Genomic DNA, 23,030 nt, shown 5'->3' on the forward strand with positions numbered 1-23,030 from the left:
TTGCCTCTGACCCCAGCTGAGAAAATGCTACGCAGTATGGCGACATTATATATATATCTGAGATGTTTATTTAGAAAGCTCATTGCATGCCAGGCCCCTATTCTTTGGTCTAAAAGGAGGGAAAAATTCACTTTAACAATTAAGAAGAGACACTGTAGCCCAGAGATGGGCCTCATGCGGCCCTCCGAGTGCCAGACTCCCTATAGCCACCCGTCTATACCCCAGAGTCAGCATGTTCCAGTGTCCCCTAGTGGCTGACTGAGAATTGCTGATACTGTATGTCACAGACGGGTCTCCTTCTTTGATTACATGTATTGTGCTAACTTATTACTTTGTTGGCACTTTTAAGGGTAGAGGACCCTGAAGTGTATCTGGGTCACACCTGTAGTCAGGGACAGATACACATTAACCATCTGGTTCCCACATACGGGCCACAAGGAACTTAAACAGTCCAGGTCTGAAGGAAATTCATAATTGAGCACAGGAGGCTTAATTAGTACCTCAGGCAATTTGATTTGATCATCTGTGCTCAAGTATGGATATCCTTAAAACCTGGACCGTTAGGGTACCTTAGGGACCGAGTTGGTAATGACTCAATGATGACCCTTTTTTAAAAATAGGATTTTGGTACTTACCGATAAATCCGTTTCTCTGATGCCACAGGGGACACTGGAGTAGACGATGACACTGGGGTATAGATGGTGGTTATAGGGAGCTGGCACTTTAAATTTATCAAGAAGTGCATGTGTATGGTCAGTGAATGGAGCAAGTCCTGGCATACAGAGCCACAAGTGTGTAGGACACCCCTAAATGACACAACATTCCTGCACCACCAACTACGTCTAATCCAGCCTAGAACCATCCCGTCACTCACCAGCAGTATACACTCCCAGGCCATCCACCGGATTGGTAGCACAGCCCGGCCCTGTATCCGGTAGTAATCTCCAGCGTACAAGTTGCGGCTCATGCCGAAGTCGGCTATTTTAATAGTCAGGTTCTCGCCCACCAGGCAATTTCGGGAAGCCAAGTCCCGATGCACAAAGTTGAGTGATGACAGATATTTCATTCCGGAACAAATCTGCAAGGCCACATGGAGGAGGCTGGGGTAACTGGGGACAAGACAGAGAGGATTATGGGTAGGCCTTACTTGTAGCATTAAGTTAGTTCGGTCTACAACAGTGATACATTACACGTCTAGTGCAGTATAATTATGTAGATATATTCATAGTAATTCTATCTCTCTAGATTAAAGGTTGAGGACAGCCGGAAAAGCACATGAAGGGGAGAATTTCCCCACAAAGAAGTATTTCTATAGTATTGAAATTATGACCAGTGGCAAAAACCAAAAGTGTGCTTAGGAAGGTATCCAGACAACAGATACATTATAGGTTGACATGCATTAAGGCATCAGGAACAAAAGGACTACAGATGGAAGGTCGACAGGTTTAAAAAGTCGACACATTTAAAAGGTTGATACAAAAGGTCGACACATGTTTAAGTTTAGGCTGCCAGAGAGGACGGTTAGACTACAGGAGGGAACGATTAGGGTTAGACACTAGGGAGAGGGTTAGGGTTAGCTTTGGGCTAAAATAACAAAGAAAGTGTCAACCTTATTTTTTTTGTGTCGACCTTTTGAACCTATCAACCTTCTGTCGACCTATTAATCCACACCCCTTAGGAGACAAGTACATTTGGGAGCCCTACTGATGGAGTCTTAAGAGACAAGGGGAGATGTACTAAGCAATGAAAAGAGTGGGGAAGCGAGCCAATGGAGAAGTTGCCCATGGCAACCAATCAGCATGGACGTAACATTTATAATTTGCACACTATAAAATTATACAGAGCAACTGATTGGTTGCCATGGGCAACTTCTCCACTTACTCACTTCTCCACTCTTTTCCCTGCTTAGTACATGTCCCTCTGAGAGTACATTTACACAGCGGTGGCTTGCTTCTCAACAGGTTTGAACTCAAAATGTAAAAGAGGCACTAATATTAGGTTCAAAACACGCCAGGCTTTGCATTTTAATATTAGGTACAAAACACGCCCCGGCTTTGCACTTTAAATATTACAAGCTGCCGTTTTGTGAATATACCCCTTGGACTGAGAGGCAATACGTGGCAGGAGGAGGAGTAAGAAGAGAGCCACAGGTCACTGAGACTGAGAAAAGAGGTGACACACAGGAAGTCATGAGAGATAAAGGCAGATAGATGTCCAAAGCTATGTACTAACATGGAGACAGATATTAATTATTATTTATTGGTTTGTATGGTGCATTTGTCTGAGGGGAAAGCACCTGCTATGTCTATTTCCATCTATGCACATCTGTAGTGGCCGAAGCTCGAGCAACCATTGGACAGTAATGTCAGTGAGTAGCAACAAACTCAGGGGTAGATTTATGAAAGCTTTCCCATAGCAACCAATCATAATCTTTCTATAATTCTATAGAATGCATAGCAAAATGATAGCTAGAATATGATTGGTCGCTATGGGCAACTACTAGTCTGCTGTAGAAGCTTTATTAAATCTACCCTCCCTAGTACTGTGGAAGGAAGAAGGTTGCAGAACATCACAGTGTGGCAACATGCCTCCCAGCTACAGTCCCGAATCACAGATGATGTACACAGTGCATACACATAACATATTATGGCGCGTTGTACAAAGATTATTCATGAAAGCCGTCCAATGTCACATGGGGCAGACACACGGGCATATTCGGCCGGGTTCAATAAGCCGTAGTATTTAACCACTGAGCCAGCTTCTCCCAATACACGAATATGAAAATGGAGATTTCCTCACCTGATACAGGGAGGGCTGTGTCCGGCTTCCATACTTTCATCCTCCTCAGCCAGCTGGTGGGAACTCAGGAACTGGTTAAGGTCTCCATTTTCCATGTACTCCGTAATCATACACAGAGGGTCCTCATCCAGGCAGGCGCCCAACAGCCGGATGATGTGCGGATCACTCAGACGGGACAGAATCTTCAGCTCCTTCAGGAAATCGCTTCTGTTGACCAGCAGGGGGCAGAGTGGAGAGGTGAGAGAGAGAGTGTGATGGGATCTCATCGTGGGGGAAATGTACAAAACCTTGGATAAAGTGCCAAACAATCTGCTTCTAAGCTGAGTTGATTGGTTGGTATTGTGGGTCTATGTACTAAGCCTTGGAGGGTGATAAAGTGGAGAAAGATAAAGTACCAGCCAATCAGCTCCCAACTGCCATGTCACAGGCTGTGTTTGAAAAATGACAGGAGCTGGTTGGTTGGTACTTTGGGGGACATGTACTAAGCAGTGATAAAAGTGGAGAAGTGAGCCAGTGGAGAAGTTGCCCACGGCAACCAATCATATGCTTTTATAGTATGCAAATTATAAATGTTACATCACTGCTGATTGGTTGCCATGGGCAACATCTCCACTGGCTCATTTCTCCACTTTTATCACTGCTTCGTACATGTCCCCTTATCTCCATCCACTTTTTCTCTCTCCAAGCCTTAGTACATAGACCCATTTATCTCTCCCCGCTTTAGCTCTCTCCAAGGCTTGATGCATCTACCCCTGTGTGCACTACGCCAACCCAAACGGTTTAAGAACGCAGCATTTAGTCATTTTCCTTTACCTGGCGTTCTTATTTGCATCTGCCCGTAATAATTTCACAGCCACAAGAAGACTCCTCCCTTTGCGCATGTTGAACGGAAACTGCAGAACGGGGAGCTCGTGTGGATTTACAACCTCGCACAGGTGAACCTGAGATACAGAGAAGACGTGTAACTGCAGTATAATTGTGTAGCTTACAGGAAGGTGTTACGAATAGTAGTGTGATGTCAACTTTACTATACAATACAATGAAAAAAAGGGAGAAGGTCGGCAACGTGAAGCGATGAAGAGGGATAATAGACAGCACTGATGGTGTAATGGTTAGCATTACTGCCTGACAGCACTGAGGTCATGGGTTTGATTCCCACATTGGCCCTAACTGTGTGGAGTTTGTATATGCTCTCCGTACTTGCGTGGGTTTCCTCCGGGTACTCCGGTTTCCTCCCACAATCCAAAGATATACTGGTAGGTTAATTGGCTCCCAACAAAACTAACCCTAGCGTGAATGTGTGTGTGTGTGTACATGTGATAGGGAATATAGATTGTAAGCTCCACTGGGGCAGGGACCGATGTGAATGGGCAAATATTCTCTGTACAGCGCTGCGGAATATGTGTGCGCTATATAAATAACTGGTAATAATAATAAATAAATAAAAGGCAAGACTAAACATGGAGGTCTGCGTTCAAGAATTAGTGAAAATAAGACATGCGAAACAAGATCTATTAAGGCAAACAAGATGGAGTTGTTATTGAGGAACAGATTAAAAAAAAAACATAGGACAAGAAGGATAATACCATGTTATGGGGGAGATTTATCAAAGCTTGGAGAGAGATCAAGTGTGGAGATATATAAAGTACCAGCCAATCAGCTCCTGACTGGTTACAGTCTGTTTAAAAAATGACAGGAACTCTCTCCACGTTTTAATAAATATCCCCCCTTATATAAATGTTGTAGCTATCATCATGATAAACACTTACCTCTCCAAACTGCCCTTCCCCCAGCTTCTCCCGGAAGAGTAAGTGCCCCCGGGGGAATTTGCTGAGGGGCAATTCTTTAGAGGGGAGCGAGTCCGCAGTCAGGGCAGGTACTGCGTAGGTGTTTCCCCCGGTCACTCCTTGCAGAGTAACTATATCCGCTTCTGCATAGTGAGGGACACTAGGGGGGCAGACCGCGGGCAGCTTAGGGGAATCCAACTCTCTGTAACCCCCATCTGCAGAGAGGGAGAGAAAAAAAAGGGTATGGGGTAAAAGAGGGGCACGGCACAAAGGTTGGGAATGAAATGGAGAAAGAGAGGAAATTAAGAAGGAAAGTGATAGTGAAGGAGGAACGGAGTAATAAGGAAAAGGTGGAAAGGAGAAGAGAGTTTACTCTTACAATGTGGATCAGGATTGAGATACAGGTATGAGCTCGGGTCTATCATCTGGAAATCAGAAAGAAATAAGACGACTGTCCCTTGGTGTCCTATAATCACAGACATTTGTCACTGTGAGGAGCACTGCTACGCCAGTGTGTCAGGAAATACAGGAATCATTTTTAAATGCAATTTAGCATATTTTGCGCATGTGCTCCAAATTACGGAAAAGACCCTTACCCAGGAAACCCCATTCCCTACGTTTTTCCAGATCACAGACCCCTTACCTGTATTTATATTTCTGTATATACAGTATACATAAGATGAGACACAGAGGTGACCGTAAAGGAACTATCCAGTCCTCGAGATGTCAGAGAGACAGTGAAGTGGAGATTATAGAGGTATATAGTTTGGAGCTGGCCATTTTGTTTTGTGCACAGCTCCGATATGACAGCCCCTTACCCTGGCTGTTGATTGGCTTAGCCTGCAGGCTGCCAGGCTCTGTGATTGGCCGGCTGTGAGTGGAAAGCAGGAGCTCATAGGCCGGGTTGTTTAACAGCAGAGCTGGAGAGACACATGCAGAGTATATATGTACACCTCTATAATCATGCAGACACCGGGTACACATACATAGATACATATACACACACATGTACACACACACACGTGTCCCCACACGGACTCTTCTGTGCACTAGTCATCACCACCTGCAATAGGCTAACAGACCACTACATCCCTGCTTGGATTCAGGTGAGTCGGTGGATTCGGTGCAACAATTTTAAAGCAGAACTGGAACCAAGAAGGTCATATTGAAGGGCTGCCTATTGCTACTATCTTACCCGAGTTTGTTGTTTTCATGTTATTATCCTTTCTTGTCTCTGATGCCACCTTATCCACAATTCACTATTCTACACACAAACCACAACAGCGGCAATGCCTGGTGAAGGAACGTCAAAGGCTTAGATGAATCAGGAGGGTGAGGGCACATCAGAACATCAGCAATTTTGTGTGTCTGACGAGGCCCACAGATCAAGTCCCTTTTCCACAGTCCCTAAAAACTAGTGACTATGGAGAATAGTCCACAATGCCTAAACCCTTCACCACTTTGGGGGGGTCATTCCGAGTTGATCGCTCGCTGCAGTTTTTCGCAGCGCAGCGAACAGGTTACTACTGCGCGTCGTACGGGTACAAAGCGAATCGTTGCTGGGCGATGGATTTAACGAAGAATCCATTCGCACAACTGATCGCAAGGAGATTGACAGAAAGAAGGCGTTTGTGGGTGTCAACTGACCGTTTTCCGGGAGTGGTTGGAAAAACACAGGCGTGTCCATGCGTTTGCAGGGCGGGTGTCTGACGTCAATTCTGGGACCTAACAGGCTGAAGTGATCGCAGCGCCTGAGTAAGTCCAGAGCTACTCAGAAACTGCAAAAAACTTTTTCATCCCGCTCGGCTGCACACGCGTTCGCACACTCGCAAAGCGAAAATACACTCCCCCGTGGGTGGTGACTATGCGTTTGCACGGCTGCTAAAAATAGCTAGCGAGCGATCAACTCGGAATGACCCCCTTTATCTTATTTCAGTGTTCTCACTCTGCTAAAGGAAACCTGGGGGTAAATTTACTAAGATGGGAGTTCTATTTAAGATGGGATGTTGCCCATAGCAACCAATCAGATTCTACTTCTCATTTATCTAGCACCTTCTAGAAGATAATACCTGGAATCGGATTGGTTGCCATGGGCAACATCCCATCTTAAATAGAACTTCCATCTTAGTAAATTTACCCCCTGGTCTTTTAACTGCACTGCAAAACTATCTGCACCAACTTGTCTCCTTGGCCGGTGCGAACCTCTGCAGACGGGCTGCGCTTTGCCGTTGTCCTCCGATGACTCCTGAGACAAGTGATGGTATAATTACACAATCATCATAAAAAGCCTGAAGGCACAAAGCTTTAAGTTCCGCCGTATCCAGAAGCCACACTTCAGTACCTAGAACATTCTTTACGAAGTGTTTCCAATTAGTATTGTCCCCGCCTCAGCTAAACTCACTTCACTTTATTTTCCTCTGTCATATCCTTTACCAGTGAAATATAATAACATTGTTTCTCTAACTTCCTAGGGGATACTGGGATGGTATCAGTACCATGGGGTATAGATCGGGTCCATTGGAGCCTGGCACTTTAAGAAATCTTCAGTGTGTGCTGGCTCCTCCCCTCTATGCCCCTCCTACCAGACTCCGTTTAGAAAAATCTGCCCAAGGAGCTGGGTGCATTCCTCTGGAGCTCCAGAGTGTTTTCTTAAAAAATGTATTTTAGTTTATTATTTTCAGGCAGCACTGGCTGGCACCCGTCTGCCTGCGTCGTGGGACTTAGGGTGGGGACCGAACCAACCTCTTGTAGGGTTAATGGTCCGGATCCCCGCTGACAGGACAAAGCCCCTGAGGTGCTGTTTCGCATTATTCCAGAGTATGCGCGCACTCCAACAGCATGCTGCCACCCCTAACAGATGCTGAAGACGCTGGTGCAGTGAGTACAGACACCGGGGCCCCGGTTACAGTGGCGGCATAAGGGCGCACTTGGCTGCGGGCCCTGCTGCAGACACCAACACTGGCACAGAAAGGAGTTTTAATGCCATTTCCTGCAATCTGGAGTTAACTGCCACACCGGGACCGCACGCCATTAAGGGGGCGGAGTTTTTCTGAAAGCGGGACCAGCAGCTCAGAGGCACCGTTTCCTGCTGCTTTAGACTCCAGGCTGCATGCAGGGAGGCGCTGCTCCTTCAGAGATCCTTCAAAAGTCACCTTGTACTGGTACCAGGGGGATTATAGAAGGGGGGGAGCATATATACTGTCAGAAAACTAGTTGCCTTATCTAAGGCTCTGGTTTATGCCCGGCAAAGTGCTGCTTTAGCTGTGGCATTGTGTGCTGGTCTCATCCCTCTCTATATCACTCCATTCAGGCTGTCTGGGGTTCTGCGTTATTTCACTACCATTGTGTTATTTCACTACGTGTGTGTGTGTGTGTGTGTGTGTGTGTGTGTGTGTGTGTGTGTGTGTGTGTGTGTGTGTGTGTGTGTGTGTGTGTGTGTGTGTGTGTGTGTGTGTGTGTGTGTGTGTGTGTGTGTGTGTGTGTGTGTGTGTTCTGTTTTATCACCATGTCTGGCAAAAAGGCTGTGTGTCCATCCTGCAACACAAAGTTTTCCCCTTCTCCAGGGGGATCTGTCATGTAATCAGTGCTCACTCCCTTCTCAGGGAAGCAGAACTCACGAGCCAGAATGGCTGGATTCATTTAAGGGATTGATATCTAATATTAATTCTGAATTGGCTGTTGCCAGACAGGAAAGACAAATGCTTAAAATTTATCTGTGGATTACTTTTTTGTCAATGCTGCTGACCGCAGACCGGCTCCTCAGCCCCCCCTGCTGGTCTCACATAAACGCACACTCCCACATGTACTCCAATCTGACTTGAAAATGAAATGCCAGATTTGGAAGAGGGTGAAGTGGACGTAGACAATGGTGACAAAACTCTGTCTCAGGGTGTGGAAGCCCTAATATATTATATTAGGGAAGTCCTCAATATACCAGATAAAGAGACAGAACCTGATGAAGAGTTGTTTTTTAATGTAAAATCAACATCTGCCACTTTTACTGTCTCCAAGGAATTAAACACACTTTTTAAAGAGGCGTGCGTTAATCCTGACAAGGAATTTCAAACCCCTAAGTGGTTGCTGAATTCCTTCCCTTTTCCCCCTGAGGATAGGATGGTGTGGGTAAACCCTCCGATTGTGGCTACCTCAGTGTCCAGACTGTCACATAAGATTGTGCTGCCTGTACCTGGTGCTATCTCCCTAAAAGACCCTGCTGACCATAAAATTGAGACTACACTCAAATCCAGTTACACTGCAATAGGCGTCGCACAGAGGCCTACCCATTGCTTGTGGTTGGATCACAAGGGCCATGGTCAAATGGTCTGGTAATGTAATTGAGGGGTTTGACCCTATGCCTCAGGATGAGACCCTGACTCTACTGCAACATATACAGGATGCTTCTAACTTCATGAGTGAGGCAATTAAGGAGATGGGCCTCAGTAATGCTCGTTCCACGGCTATGGCGGTCTCCGCCCGCAGAGCTCTGTGGCTGCGACAATGGACAGCGGATGCTGATTCCAAAAAAGGCGTGGAGAATCTTCCCTTCACAGGGGACGCCTTGTCTGGGGAGGAACTAAACAAATGGATTTCTCAAGCAACGGCAGGTAAGTCCACCTATATGCCGTCTGCTGCACCTCTGGCTAGACTTACCCTGGGCCCTCTCTACAGTCCTTTCGTGTGGCCAGGTTTAGAGGCAGGGCCAGGGGTGCCTCAAATGCAGCTAAAGGAAATAGAGGTAAATCTCGCAGACCAGCGGCTGCTGGATCACTGGACCAGGCTTCAGGATCTTCATCCACAAAGTCCTCTGCGTGACAGTTGACCCCAGCTGCAGGGGGACTTTCAGGTGGGTGCTCGACTGCAATATTTCGCCCAGGTATGGGCGAAGTCCTGCCGGGACCCTTGGGTGAGGGAGCTCATATCCCAAGGCTACCGGTTGGAATTTCAAGCACTCCCTCCTCACAGATTCTTCAGGTCAGGCTTACCAGCTTCACCTGTATGGCCAATCTTGAACCTCAAATCACTCAACCCGTATCTACGTGTGTTCAAGTTCAAGATGTAATCTCTAAAAGAGGTGGTTTCGGGCCTGGAAGAAGGGGAATTCCTGGTATCCCTGGATATCAAGGATGCATATCTGCACATCCCGATATGGCCCCCTCGTCAAGCTTATCTCAGATTCGCAATACAGGACCGCCACTTCCAGTTCCAGGCCTCGCCCTTGGCCTCCACGGCTCCGAGGGTGTTCACAAAAGTGATGGTGGAAATGATGATGCAACTCCGCATGATGGGAGTGAACATAGTCCCTTACTTGGACGATCTCCTCATAAAGGCGGTGTCCAGGGAGCGTCTGTTACAAAGCATCAACTTGACTACACGTCTTCTTACGGACCATGGATGGATCCTAAATTTCCAAAAATCACACCTGGAACCGTCGCAGAGGCTTCAATTACTGGGGATGGTACTGGACACTGTCTCAGAAACTATTCCTCCCTATGGACAAAGCCTTAACAATTCAGGCTATGGTCCGCTCTGTGCTCAGGCCCCGCAAGATCTCGGTGCAAATTTGCATCTGACTCCTAGGCAAGATGGTGGCCTCCTACGAGGCAATCCAGTATGGCAGGCTCCATGCCCGTCCGTTCCAGCTGGATCTACTGGACAAGTGGTCAGGGTCTCAACTGCACATGCACCAGGTGTCAAGGTTACTCCTCTGGGCGAAAGCCAAAGCAAGGGCCATATCGGCCATATTTATTCCGGGAGTGGACAATTGGGAAGCAGACTTCCTCAGCAGGCATAACCTCCATCCGGGATAATGGGCCTTCACCCTCAGATGTTTCAACAGCTGGTTCAACGGTGGGGATGCCCACTGATAGACATGATGGTTTCTTGTCTCAACAAGAAGCTGCATCGCTATTGTTTCAGTACAAGGGATCCGCAGGCTGCAGCAGTGGATGCTCTGATGGCGCTGTGGACTTACCAGTTCGTGTATCTGTCCCTCCAATTCCTCTCATTCCCAGAGTTCTAAAAAGACTCAAAAGGGAAAATGTTCAAGCAATTCTAATTTGGCGGATTGGCCTTGCCGGGCCTGGTATGCGGATCTCCTGACAATGTCTCTCGAAGAGCCCTGGCCTCTACCACTTCAAGGATCTTCTTCAACAAAGGCCGTTCGGCTATCCAGACTTACTGCGGCTACATTTGATGGCTTGGAAGTTGAGAGGGAGATTCTAGCCAAAAAGGGTCTTCCGTCCTGGGTTATCTCGACTATTGTACAAGCACGAAAGGTGGTCACGTTGAAGCATTACCACCATATCTGGAAGAAATATGTTTCTTGATGTGAGTGTAGAAACTATTCTACTGTGGAATTTCAACCTGGCCGTTTTCTGCTCTTCCTGCAAGCAGGCGTGGATATGGGCCTACGGTTAGGCTCCATCAAAGTTCAGATTTTGTCTCTATCCATATTCTTCCAGAAACAAATGGCTGTAATTCCAGAAGTACAGATGTTCTTAAAGGGTGTCCTTCGCATTCAACCACCCTATGTCCCTCCCACAGCTCCGTGGGATCTCACTGTGGTCCTGACTTTTCCCCAATCAGACTGGTTTGAACCCTTACACAGGGTAGACTTGACATATCTTACTTGGAAGACTGTCATGTTGCTGGCATTGGCCTCTGCAAGGCGTGTGTCGGAATTGGAGGCCATATCCTGCAAGAGCCCTTATTTGATTTTTCACGAGGATAGGGCGGAGCACAGGACTTGCACACAGTTTTTTGCCGAAAGTGGTGTTGGCCTTTCACATTAATCAACAGATAGTGGTTCCGGTGATGTCGGACACCTCGGTTGCTCCAAAGTCCTTGGACGTGGTTCGGGCTTTGTTGATTTACGTCAAAAGGACAGCTCGTCACAGGAAGTCTGACTCCCTCTTTGTCCTTTACGACGCTACTAAGATTCGATGTCCTGCCTCCAAGCAGTCCATTGCTCGTTGGCTTAGGTTGACTATCCAACAGACTTATTCTTCTGCAGCGTTGCCGCTGCCGAGTTCTATTCAGGCCCACTCTACTAGGCCGGTGGATTCTCCCTGGGTGGCTGCCCATGGTGTTTCATCCTTACAGTTGTGCCAAGCGGCTACTTGGTCTGGTTCGCACACATTTGTGAAGTTCTAGAAGTTCGATACCTTGGCCGGTGAGGACCTTCACTTTGGTCAGGCAATTTTGCAGGGGTATCAGCACTCTCCCACCCATTCTGGGATCTTTGGGACTTCCCCATGGTACTAATACCATCCCAGTGTCCCCTAGGACGTTACAAAAAATAGGAATTTAATACCTACCGGTAATTCCTTTTCTCGTAGTCCGTAGGGGATACTGGGCGCCCGCCTCAATGCTTCGTGTTACCTGCTTACCAGTTTGTACGTTTTTCTTGGTTGGGTCTGCTGTTGCTATCCCTTTCCTGTTCTGGTTAGCGTTGCTATGCTTTGTTACTGTTGTGTGTTGGTTCGTTACCTCACCGCTGTTGTTGCCTATTTTCTTTCTCTCAAAGTATGTCCATCTCCTCGGGCACAGTTTTCCTAGACTGAGTCTGCAGAAGGGGCATAGAGGGGAGGAGCCAGCACACACTGAAGATTTCTTAAAGTGCCAGGCTCCAATGGACCCAATCTATACCCCATGGTACTGATACCATCCCAGTATCCCCTACGGACTACGAGAAAAGGAATTACCGGCAGGTATTAAATTCCTATTTTCGTGTGCACTTTGCAGAGAGTTACCCCCCCAGATGTGGCAGCCCCTATGCACAAGTCTAGTATGCCTAATGCTTTGTATTTAGATAAATAATGGTGAAAGAAGCCTGGCTTATATTTAAGGGCTCGCTGTCCTGTTCTACCTCTGGAGACAAGTAGACGAGACTTCCACACATTACACCGTTATTGTTAGGATTATAAATTATGAACCTGTGACTCTACAGCTGCTGTTGTACAACAAATCCCAGCAAGGGCCTGCAGGGAAATTTTAGACTTGTATTTGCACACCAGCTTTAAAGTAACAGGTTACGCTCCTTATTATTAGAGAATAGGGCAGTGATTTACCCCACCATTGCAAAGCAGTACATAAAGGTTAGGGCTACAATAACACCAAAACCAGGGGTCATCGTTAGAACAGCATTAATTGTATCTCCGCACTCACCTTAATATATACAATATATCATGCACTTAGTGTACACTTATAACATACATCTCCCTATAGGCATGCACATAGTATTTACATAACCTATATCCACCACTAGGTACAACACACATGCACACACCCCTCCGTACACATGCGTGCACTGTACGTTCCTGCAGTCTCTCTCACCTGCACCATCAGAGCTGGGGCACAAGGTGGCCATCTTGGTGAGGGGGTTTGGCTCCTGGTACTCCCCCTCCGAAGTTAGGATGCGCTCATAGCGGTTTCCGTGGCGAGACGTCAGCGAAAGGTTCTGGGTGTTGTTGATGACTACAGTGTCAGAGGGGAGGGACAGGTGGGCGGTGAGGTCACTGTCTGAGGGACGGTGCTGGGCCTGGTGGAGGGAGGGCAGAAGAAAAAATTGGAGAAAGACGAAACTGACTACTTTTCAGTCCCGTTTCCAACATAGTAGCAGTAATTAATTAATTTATTTATTAACAGTTTCTTATATAGCGCAGCAAATTCCGTTGCGCTTTACAATTTCAAACAACAATAACAAACTGGGTGATAACAAACAGTCATAGAGGTAGGAAGGCCCTGCTCGCAAGCTTACAATCTATAGGGAAATAGGCATGTATACACAAGGAAAGGTGCTATCTATTGCATAGTTGTCTGCCAGATTGCAAAGGTTCTTGGTGGGCTGTATGATATGGTCATACAGCAATGATGAACCGGGTTTGAGAGGAAGGGAAAGTGAAGAATGAGAAGAAGTGAGGATGTGTGGAATGTACAGAGTGGATGCAATTTGATAAGAAGGTTTATGAAAGGTATGTGGGCGGTTCTGGAATTTGATATGCTTGCCTAAAGAGGTGAGTTTTCAGGGAACGCTTGAAGGTTTGGAGACTAGAGGAGAGTCTTATTGTGCATGGTAGGGCATTCCACAGAGTGGGTGCAGCCCGATGAAAGTCCTGCAATCGTGAGTGGGAGCGAGTAATGAGTGTGGATGAGAGACGCAGGTCTTGTGAAGAGCGAAGAGGTCGGGTTGGGAGATATTTTGAGATAAGCGAAGTGATGTACGTTGGTGTAGTTTGGTTAATGGCCTTGTGTGTGAGTAAAAGTATTTTATATTGAATGCGGTAGAGTACAGGTAACCAATGGAGGGACTGACAGAGTGGATCTGCAGACGATGAACGTCTAGCGAGGGAGATAAGCCTTGCCGCTGCATTCAGAATGGATTGTAGTGGTGAGAGTCTCGTTTTGGGAAGACCAGTTAGGAGACTATTGCAATAATCAATGCGGGAGATAATGAGAGCGTGGATTAGAGTTTTAGCAGTGTCTTGTGTAAGGTATGGTCCTATTTTGGATATGTTTTTTAGATGCATGTAACATGATCTTGAGACAGATTGAATGTGGGGAACAAAGGACAGATCAGAGTCAAGGATGACACCTAGGCAGCGAGCTTGTGGGGTAGGGTAGATAGTCGACTTTTCAACAGTGCTAGAGATATCAGGTTGGTACCTACTATTGGCCGGTGGAAATATAATGAACTCTGTCTTTGAAATATTCAGTTTGAGGTGGCGAGATGTCATCCAGGATGAAATGGCAGAAAGGCATTCAGTGACCCGGCACAGTACAGATGGGGACAAGTCAGGGGACGATAGATAGATTTGAGTATCATCTGCATACAGCTGATACTGAAAACCAAAAGAGCTTGCTTAAAAAGACAGAGGAATCTAAAGAGACGTATGGTGGATACTAGCTTTCACCGTCTGAGGATCTGGGAGGGAATGGGTTCCTGGAACTGCACCAGGAAGATGGACTTTTGCCAGCAGTTCCTTGGTGACAGTGCACCACGTGATCACTAACCGGTGCTCCCTGTGATCCTCTAATCAGATGGGCCCTGTGATGACTAAGGGGTATATTCAATAAGAGTCGGGTCCATTCCGACATGCAGTTCTTGGAATGGACCCGACAACCTCTATACAAAGAGCGGCCAAATCAGACTGTGTGTTTTGTCCTGCCGGGTGCGCAGACAGCAGCGGCGGGGGGAACAGTGAGCGGCGGCCGGTGATTGGGGGGGCAGTGTGGCGGCTGGTGGGGGAGCTAACATCGACGGACGGAGCTGGCAGCGGGGGTGATGTCTGCGGCGGCGGGGGAGGCATTGCAGGGAGAGAGGTGCCTGGCCGGGGGACGGCCGTCAAGGTACCTCTCATCCCCAATCCCCGTAGCCCGCCGCACCGCTCCCCGTCTCCTCACCTCAATCCGACTTGTTTTCAAGTCGGATTGAGTTTGTCGGAAAGGGGGCCAAAACCTGTCGTATTTAGCTCCGTTTCCGACAGCAGCAGGCGGATCGGCTGGTATTCCGCCAATCCACCTGCTTTCCGACAGCATTCCGACAAGTCGAGTTTCCCGACTTGTCGGAAAAAATTTGCCCGTATTGAATAAGTCGGAACCCCTTCCGACCTATTCCAGTCGGAAACTGCCATCTTTCCGACAAGACGGCAGTTTCCGACTCTTATTGAATACACCCCTAAGGGTCCAAGCTGAGGATACTCTCTCATGCTTGGGGCTGACTGCTATCTGCATTGCCCAAGCCGCCGGGAGCTTCCCATTGCCCATAGCAAGGCCATCAAAGCATTGGTGCTGTACTGAGAAACCTACTAAACACACTTAGAACTTCCCACTGCCTTTGCCCATGGCTTTGCCTTCCTCACTGCACTATTTAGCAGATCTCCTAACAGTGATGATGAAGTAACTCTCTCTGATTATATCTGTGAATGTGACAAACTCACAGAAACACACAGCATTGGATGGAAATATATTCTCCACATACTCTACTTTACCCACTTTGTCTGCCTATCTTCTCTCTTCAGTCCTCATCATCCATCACCTACCTTCCCCAGCAGCCTCCTCCAGCGCTGCCGCCACAAAATCAGGATAATGACCACCAGGAGGAGCAGGATAATGACCACCAGGCAGCCAATGAGGATGGAGGTGTTGTTAGTGTCGTCCTTGACGATTGGCTGGTTTATCCTGTCGACGCTGACAGCCTCTATGGTGGGTAAAGATATGAAGGACAATTAAGACAGAGAGAAAAACCAATAATGACTGAAAGGCTATTAGAATAAAAACAGAAAGCTTAACGGCAAGGAGAGAAACACGCTACGGGGAAGGGCACAGAGGGGAGGACCCATACACATTCATATAAATTCTTAAAAGTGCACCGGCTCCAAGGACCCATCTATACCCCTACGTAATCTGGATCCCAGTGTCCCCTATGGATGATAGAGAAACAGTCAATATGAACAAGAAAAATAGATATGAGACAGGTAGAGGCAGATACACTACATGGCCAAAACTACGTGGGTACCCAGACATCACAACCATATACTCAAAGCCATGGGTATTAATATGGAGCTGGTCCACTCTTTGCTACTATACCAGCCTCCAGTCTTCTGGGAAGGCATCCCACTAGACCGTGGCCCATGTCTGCAGGATTTGCTCAATGTAGCCACAAAAGCATTAGTAAAGGGTGGGCTGATATTGGGCCAACAGGCCAAATTCAGGCAGACTCTCAGTTGACATTCCAGGTCCTCACCATCAACGCTCTCGCTGAAACTGCCCACTGTACTGGAAGTCATCCGTGGGCTGGTTACCGGTGGTAAGACTGTTACGTCAGGTTGGGGATTTGCCTCCACTCTGGGTTGAGGGAGGGGGTTCAGTTCTTCCGGTTGAGATGAGTCCACAACATCTGCGAGCCAGAAAAAAATAAAAAATGGAGACTTGGCACAATGAAGCCCGTCAGATACTTTCAATCACACAAAGAGACCCCTCTCAAAATCACACAGACTGCTGGAGAATGACAAAAACAGGACAAGGTGCAGTATCCAAAAACAACCACCATTGCAACTATTACTTATAACGTGCACCTGGATGTGGCCTTATTCTGACGCCTCAGTTTACCTCATTATGGGAACAATCTTGTATACATGTAAAGCATCATATACTGGGAATTACACCTGATTAGTGGGGTGTCCCAGGGCTGGATTAGGGCCCTGTACAGCTCAAGGTAACATAATAGTTTGAGGCTTTTTTACTCCTCTTTTGTCTCAAAACCAAAGTAAAAAGTGGTTAGCGTAATCTGAGCCCCTCACTACCACTGAGCCCTAAGCGAAAGCCTAGACTGCCTTGCACCCTGACTTCCTCCTATGTCCCAGCAGAAAAGGACGGGTACAGGGGGAATGAAGATAATACTTACCAGAGAGAAAGGAGACTTCACTGATGAGCAGCCATTTGCTGGAAAAGTAGTAGTTGCAGCGCAGGATTCGTGCCAGTCTACCGGCCAGCGGGATAGTGACAGTGCGGGCACTCGGGTCACGGACATCCAATGCCAAAGACAGGGTGACGGGCTGCGGGTCCCATGGAGTGTGCAAGGAGTGTTTGAAGTAACAGTCCACACGGCGGAATATCTGGACCCCTCTAGAGCCCATGTTGTTGCAGTACACCTAGGAATGAGTGAGGGGACACGGTCTCGTTTTCTGAAGACAGATCACAGATCATATGCAACGTGACACACTCGCTACTCACCCTCATGTATGTAAATGCTCGGAGAGCATCAAACTCAAACTCCATCTCAAGGTACCCTGACGGGAAACTTGCGTTACTCCAGCCGACATAGTCATAGCCAGGCCATACACCCTGCTCCTTGTGATGGAGGAAGTCGTCAGCCCCAATTACACCATCTGTCAGCTGCCCCAGCCCACCATAGTGCAGCCTGTAGGGGGAGATGGAGAGATGGGTCATACATGGCACCTGTACCTGTGATATGTATGCATGAAGGGGCAGATTTCATGGGATGGTGGAGGACTGAGATCCGAAGACTCCAACCACCGCTCATGGCTAGGTTTTATACATAGACGGTAATTACTGTTGCGATCCTCCCTCCTGACCCCTCAACATGTTATAATTCATGTGGATCCATAACCTCCAGAATTTCCTCTGCTACGTGCAATAGAGGCATACAGTACTACTGTGTACACATGCCATTGTGTAGTAGTGTGTATACATCTCATGGTGCGGTACTGTGTATATATGGTATGGTGTAGTAGTGTGTACATATCTCATGGTGAGGTACTGTATATACTGTATATGGCATGGTGTAGTAGTGTGTATACATTTCATCGTGAGGTAATGTGTATATGTGTATATGTGGCATGGTGTAGTATGTAGTATGTATACATCTCATGGTGAGGTACTGTGTATACATGGCATGGTGTAGTAGTGTGTATACATCTCATGGTGCGGTACTGTGTATATATGGTATGGTGTAGTAGTGTGTACATATCTCATGGTGAGGTACTGTATATACTGTATATGGAACGGTGTAGTAGTGTGTATACATTTCATCGTGAGGTAATGTGTATATGTGTATATGTGGCATGGTGTAGTATGTAGTATGTATACATCTCATGGTGAGGTAATGTGTATATATGGCATGGTGTAGTATGTATACATCTCATGGTGAGGTACTGTGTATACATGGCATGGTGTAGTAGTGTGTATACATGCCATGGTAATGTACTGTGTATACATCTCATGGTGAGGTACTGTGTATATAAATGGCATGGTGTAGTAGAGTGTATACATGTCATGGTAATGTACTGTGTATACATCTCATGGTGAGGTACTGTGTATATAAATGGCATGGTGTAGTAGAGTGTATACATGTCATGGTAATGTACTGTGTATACATCTCATGGTGAGGTACTGTGTATATAAATGGCATGGTGTAGTAGAGTGTATACATGTCATGGTAATGTACTGTGTATATATGGCATGGTGTAGTACACATAGCACGGAGTAGAAGTGTGCTTACATACCCTCCAGCAGTAAGTCCATCATATGTAGAGTCGTTTAGATTAACTAACATTGAGGGGAGGTTCATGACGTTTCCTGGGGGAGAGGTGTATGAGCGGAGACCATCTGCGAGGAGAGAACACAGTCATTACCCGGAAGAGAAGACCACAAGACCGAATAAGGGGAATAGGAGGGCAGTGCCTGAGGACAAAGCCCTGGGCACCAATATGGCACTCAGGATGTTTGTCATTGCCAGGTACACAAACAGGACCATGGAGAGCATCCATGGCAGAACCTCACCTAGCCAAACGCATCCATACAGCTCAACTCTCAGACAGACGCTCATGACGCGGTCAGCCATGGGGTAGAACCGGACATAGCGTGCGATTATCGGGGGCCCCAGGTCCTTCAGCACGGAGTCTTGCGTGTTCTCATTTCCCACAATCACCTGTACATAGTAACATAGTATCTAAGGTTGAAAAAAGACAATTGTCCATCGAGTTCAACCTATTTGTGGTCTCCTATGCACGATTATTTTGTATAAAATTTTGACTGATGTTGATGACTGCCGTTACGTTTTACCCCTCTTTTTATAATAACCATAGTGCGTGACTATGCCCCGTAACCCTGGATATCCTTATCCATTAGGAATTTATCTAACCCATTCTTAAAGGTGTTGACTGAGTCAGCCATTACAACTCCCTCAGGCAGGGAATTCCAAACACGTATTGTCCTTACCATAAAAAAGCCTTTACACCGTATTTTGCGGAATCTCCTCTCCTCTAACCTGAGCGAGTGTCCAAAAGTTCTCTGTGTTGATTCAACCAAAAACAAGTCCTGCGCAAGATCTGTATATTGTCCCCTTATATATTGGTAAATGTTAATCAGGTCACCTCTTAATCCCCTCTTTTCCAGTGTAAACATGCCTAGTCCTTCAAGCCTTTCCTCGTATTCCAGCGTCTCCATACCCTTAATTAGTTTGGTCGCCCGCCTCTGAACCTTTTCTAGCTCCAGGATATCCTTTTTGTAGTAAGGTGCCCAGAATTGTACACAGTATTCAAGGTGTGGCCTCACAAGTGATTTATATAACGGGAGTATAATACTCTCGTCCCTAGCATCAATTCCCCGCTTTATGCATGCTAATATCTTATTAGCCTTCTTTGCTGCAGTCCTACTTTGGGTACTACTGCTTAGTTTGCTATCTATGAGGACACCCAAGTCCTTTTCCAGTACAGAATCCCCTAATTTTACCCCATTTAGTAGGTAGGTGTAATTTTTGTTCTTGTTACCACAGTGCATTACCTTACACTTGTCTGTGTTGAAGCGCATTCTCCATTTTGCTGCCCAAGCTTCTAATTTAACTAAGTCGTTCTGAAGCGACTCAGCATCCCCCTCCACATTTATAACTTTACACAATTTGGTATCATCTGCAAAAATTGACACCATGCTCTCTAGACCTTCTGTTAGGTCGTTAATGAAAATATTGAACAATAGTGGTCCTAATACTGAGCCTTGCGGCACACCACTTAGCACTTCAGTCCAATTTGAAAAAGATCCATTAACCACAACGCGCTGCTCCCTATTATCTAACCAATTTTTGACCCAATTGCATATTGTGCTTCCTAGCCCTGTTTCTTGTAGCTTGTAGATAAGTCTCATGTGTGGTACAGTGTCGAATGCTTTGGCAAAATCTAAAAAGATTACATCCACCTCTTTACCCTGATCTAGGTTTGCGCTTACTATTTCATAGAAGCCAAGTAAGTTGGTTTGACAGGATCTGTCCTTCATAAACCCATGTTGATTCCTTTTAATGACTTCAAGGAACTTCTGAATACTATCTCTTAGAATACCTTCCAATACTTTCCCCACTATAGATGTAAGACTAACTGGTCTATAATTACCTGGTTCAGCTTTACTTCCCTTTTTGAATATAGGCACTACTTCCGCTATACGCCAGTCTTTGGGAACCATACCTGATATTACTGAATCCTTAAAGATCAAAAATAGCGGTTTTGCAAGTTCAGAGTGAAGCTCCATTAGAACCCTTGGGTGAATACCATCGGGACCTGGTGACTTATTAATCTTTAAATGTTTTAATCGGTCACAGACTACTTCCTCGCTTAAATAAGTACCTATCAGTGGGATATTCTCATTATTGAGATTATGTGTTAGTCCCTGAATTGGGTCCTCTCTAGTAAATACTGTTGAAAAAAACTCATTTAGTGTGTCCGCTATGTCATTATCATTTTTGCTTAAGACTCCCAACTTGTCTTTTAAAGGGCCTATACTCTCCTTCTTTAATCTCTTGCTATTAATGTATTTAAAGACTTTTTTGGGATTCGCTTTGCTTTCCTTTGCTACTAGTTTTTCAGTTTCTACTTTAGCAGCTTTTATTTCCATTTTGCAAATTTTGTTACATTCCTTATAGTGCTGAAATGACTCCGCTTCCCCGTCAGATTTGTATTTTTTAAATGCTCGCCTTTTCTTGCCCATAAGTTCCTTTATCTTTTTGTTAAGCCACATCGGTTTATGCTTTTTATTCCTTTTTTTGCTGCTCGTAGGAATAAATTTGAGTGTATTTTTAGCTAGCAGGAATTTTAGTACCTCCCATTTCTCCGTAGTATTTTTTCCTAAAAACAAACCTTCCCATTCAATATCCCTGAAAAATACCCTCATCTTTTCAAAATTCGCTTTGCTAAAGTTTAGAGTCCTAGTTGAGCCAGTATAGGGCTGTTTATGAAAACTGATATTGAATGTGACCATATTGTGGTCGCTGTTTCCTCAAGTTGTCTCATGTATACAGCGTGGGTCTCTGTAACGGGGAAGAGACCCACGCTGTATACATGAGATAACTTCTTCACTGTTATGCTTTACCTCAGACAACAGATTCCCTTCCACCTTATCGTACCTTCTCCCCTCACCTCATTTCCCCACCGGTCTCTCCACAGGGCCCACTTGTAGCCATCACGGCTGTAGCGCAGCTGATAATACCGGACAAATTCCTTCCCTAGCCCTCCTCCATCTCGGCCCTGCGTGCCAGCCAGGGTGAGGAAGTGCAGCTTTCTCAGGTCCACCTGCAGATACTCCTCATTATTTGGATAGACAGGCCCAGCTGGGCACCAGGCCCCGTCACCATCGTTACTTTCTAGCCTGTGTCATGGAGAAGAGAGAAGGATTTTGTTCATTTATGTCAGGAATCCAGCTACATATTTCTGTTTATCATTGAAAGGAGATCAAAAATGCATCAAGACTGATTTAGAGTTAGAAGAAAATCCCGGGTGCCAAATTTGAAACAGGAAAGACCATTGTGTGAGGCAGGGAGAAATGGCACGGCTTAATTCAGCAACTGGAGGGGGGCACGGTCTAGTTGAACTCTAAAATGTAGTGTAAAAATATAGCGGACCTGCATGTGTCATTAGCATGTAAATCAGGCAGCGTTGTCCCTGACTGCAACAAGAAAACTGCATTTGCCCCTCTTGCAGGGCAACATGGCTTATTCGGCTGCAAATCCTGGACTAGTGCAACATTTACACCAACTATAAAACAACCCCAAGATATTAAGGGGTTTATTTACTAAGCCTTGGATGGAGATAAAGTACCAGCCCTATTCAGTATAGATCACATCTGAGATGCAATCGCATACGGATGATTTTTCAGCCAGCGCGCACGCGCAGCACTTGTTCTGCATGTGCGTGGGCCAAGAGAGGTGTTCGCATCTCAGTGATAGCGAATGCCTCTGCCTGACTGACAGGCAGAGGCGTTTGCATAGTGATGGGGGGAGGCGACGGGGCATTGCGGCGATGGTGTGGCGAAAACGGGGGCAGGACAAGGCAGTTTTTGGGGTGGCCGCGTTATGTCACATGCAGCCACTGCGACAGGAAAAATGGCTGAGGCCCGACTGCCTTCGCAGCCAGGCTGCGCAGGCAGGAAGGCTTCCCTTATTCAGCAATGCGATCGGAATTGAATTGTGATCGCATCGCAGGCCACCATTAGAATGCTGGGCGGCTTTGCTCTGTGCTGGGCGGCCCCCCCCAGCATGTGACTGATAGCAGTTGCAGTTTTGCTAATTTAGCAAAACTGCAACTGATACTGAATCGAATCCTTTGGCCCAAAAGTGGGCGTTTGGGTGGATTGTGGCGGGGTTTCAATAGGTTGTCCGGATTCGGAGAGTCTTAATGTTGGGAGGCAGGCACTTGTTGATGTATTTGTTGGCAACACACACTTCGGACGGAGCTATTTTGTAAACAGAACTAATTTTTAAAAGAACAATCCTATCATTAAGGTACGCCTCTGTGATACTGGTGGGGTGGGAGTTCTCCGACTTCCCTGTCCTACCAATCGAGCCCTCGCTCTCCTTCTCCTCCCTTGAGGGTCACTCGATCCAGGTGCACACCAAGCAATTGCACATATCATTAAGACAGTTGTATAGCACCACACTTTCAT

At 46.4% G+C, this 23,030-nt stretch overlaps 1 protein-coding gene across 5 annotated transcripts in view; it reads right to left on the reverse strand.

Moving 5' to 3' along the window:
- The window catches only part of DDR1 (discoidin domain receptor tyrosine kinase 1), a 105,069-nt gene that overhangs the window by 4,984 nt on the left and 77,055 nt on the right, over positions 1-23,030 (reverse strand). For 4 of the 5 annotated variants that reach the window (XM_063938019.1, XM_063938018.1, XM_063938021.1 and 1 more), the window contains 13 exons: positions 21,509-21,737; positions 18,888-19,035; positions 18,611-18,713; positions 17,319-17,505; positions 16,990-17,236; positions 16,330-16,482; positions 15,626-15,783; positions 12,921-13,125; positions 5,405-5,506; positions 4,569-4,801; positions 3,613-3,740; positions 2,800-3,006; positions 875-1,109 (listed from right to left, as the gene is read on the reverse strand). In XM_063938019.1, coding sequence (XP_063794089.1) covers positions 875-1,109; positions 2,800-3,006; positions 3,613-3,740; positions 4,569-4,801; positions 5,405-5,506; positions 12,921-13,125; positions 15,626-15,783; positions 16,330-16,482; positions 16,990-17,236; positions 17,319-17,505; positions 18,611-18,713; positions 18,888-19,035; positions 21,509-21,737 — 2,335 coding nt within the window. The remainder of the gene's footprint in view (positions 1-874; positions 1,110-2,799; positions 3,007-3,612; positions 3,741-4,568; positions 4,802-5,404; positions 5,507-12,920; positions 13,126-15,625; positions 15,784-16,329; positions 16,483-16,989; positions 17,237-17,318; positions 17,506-18,610; positions 18,714-18,887; positions 19,036-21,508; positions 21,738-23,030) is intronic. The other variant, XM_063938020.1, reaches the window with a different exon arrangement.

Source organism: Pseudophryne corroboree, chromosome 8 (genome assembly GCF_028390025.1).
Source record: "Pseudophryne corroboree isolate aPseCor3 chromosome 8, aPseCor3.hap2, whole genome shotgun sequence".
Lineage (NCBI taxonomy): Eukaryota > Metazoa > Chordata > Amphibia > Anura > Myobatrachidae > Pseudophryne > Pseudophryne corroboree.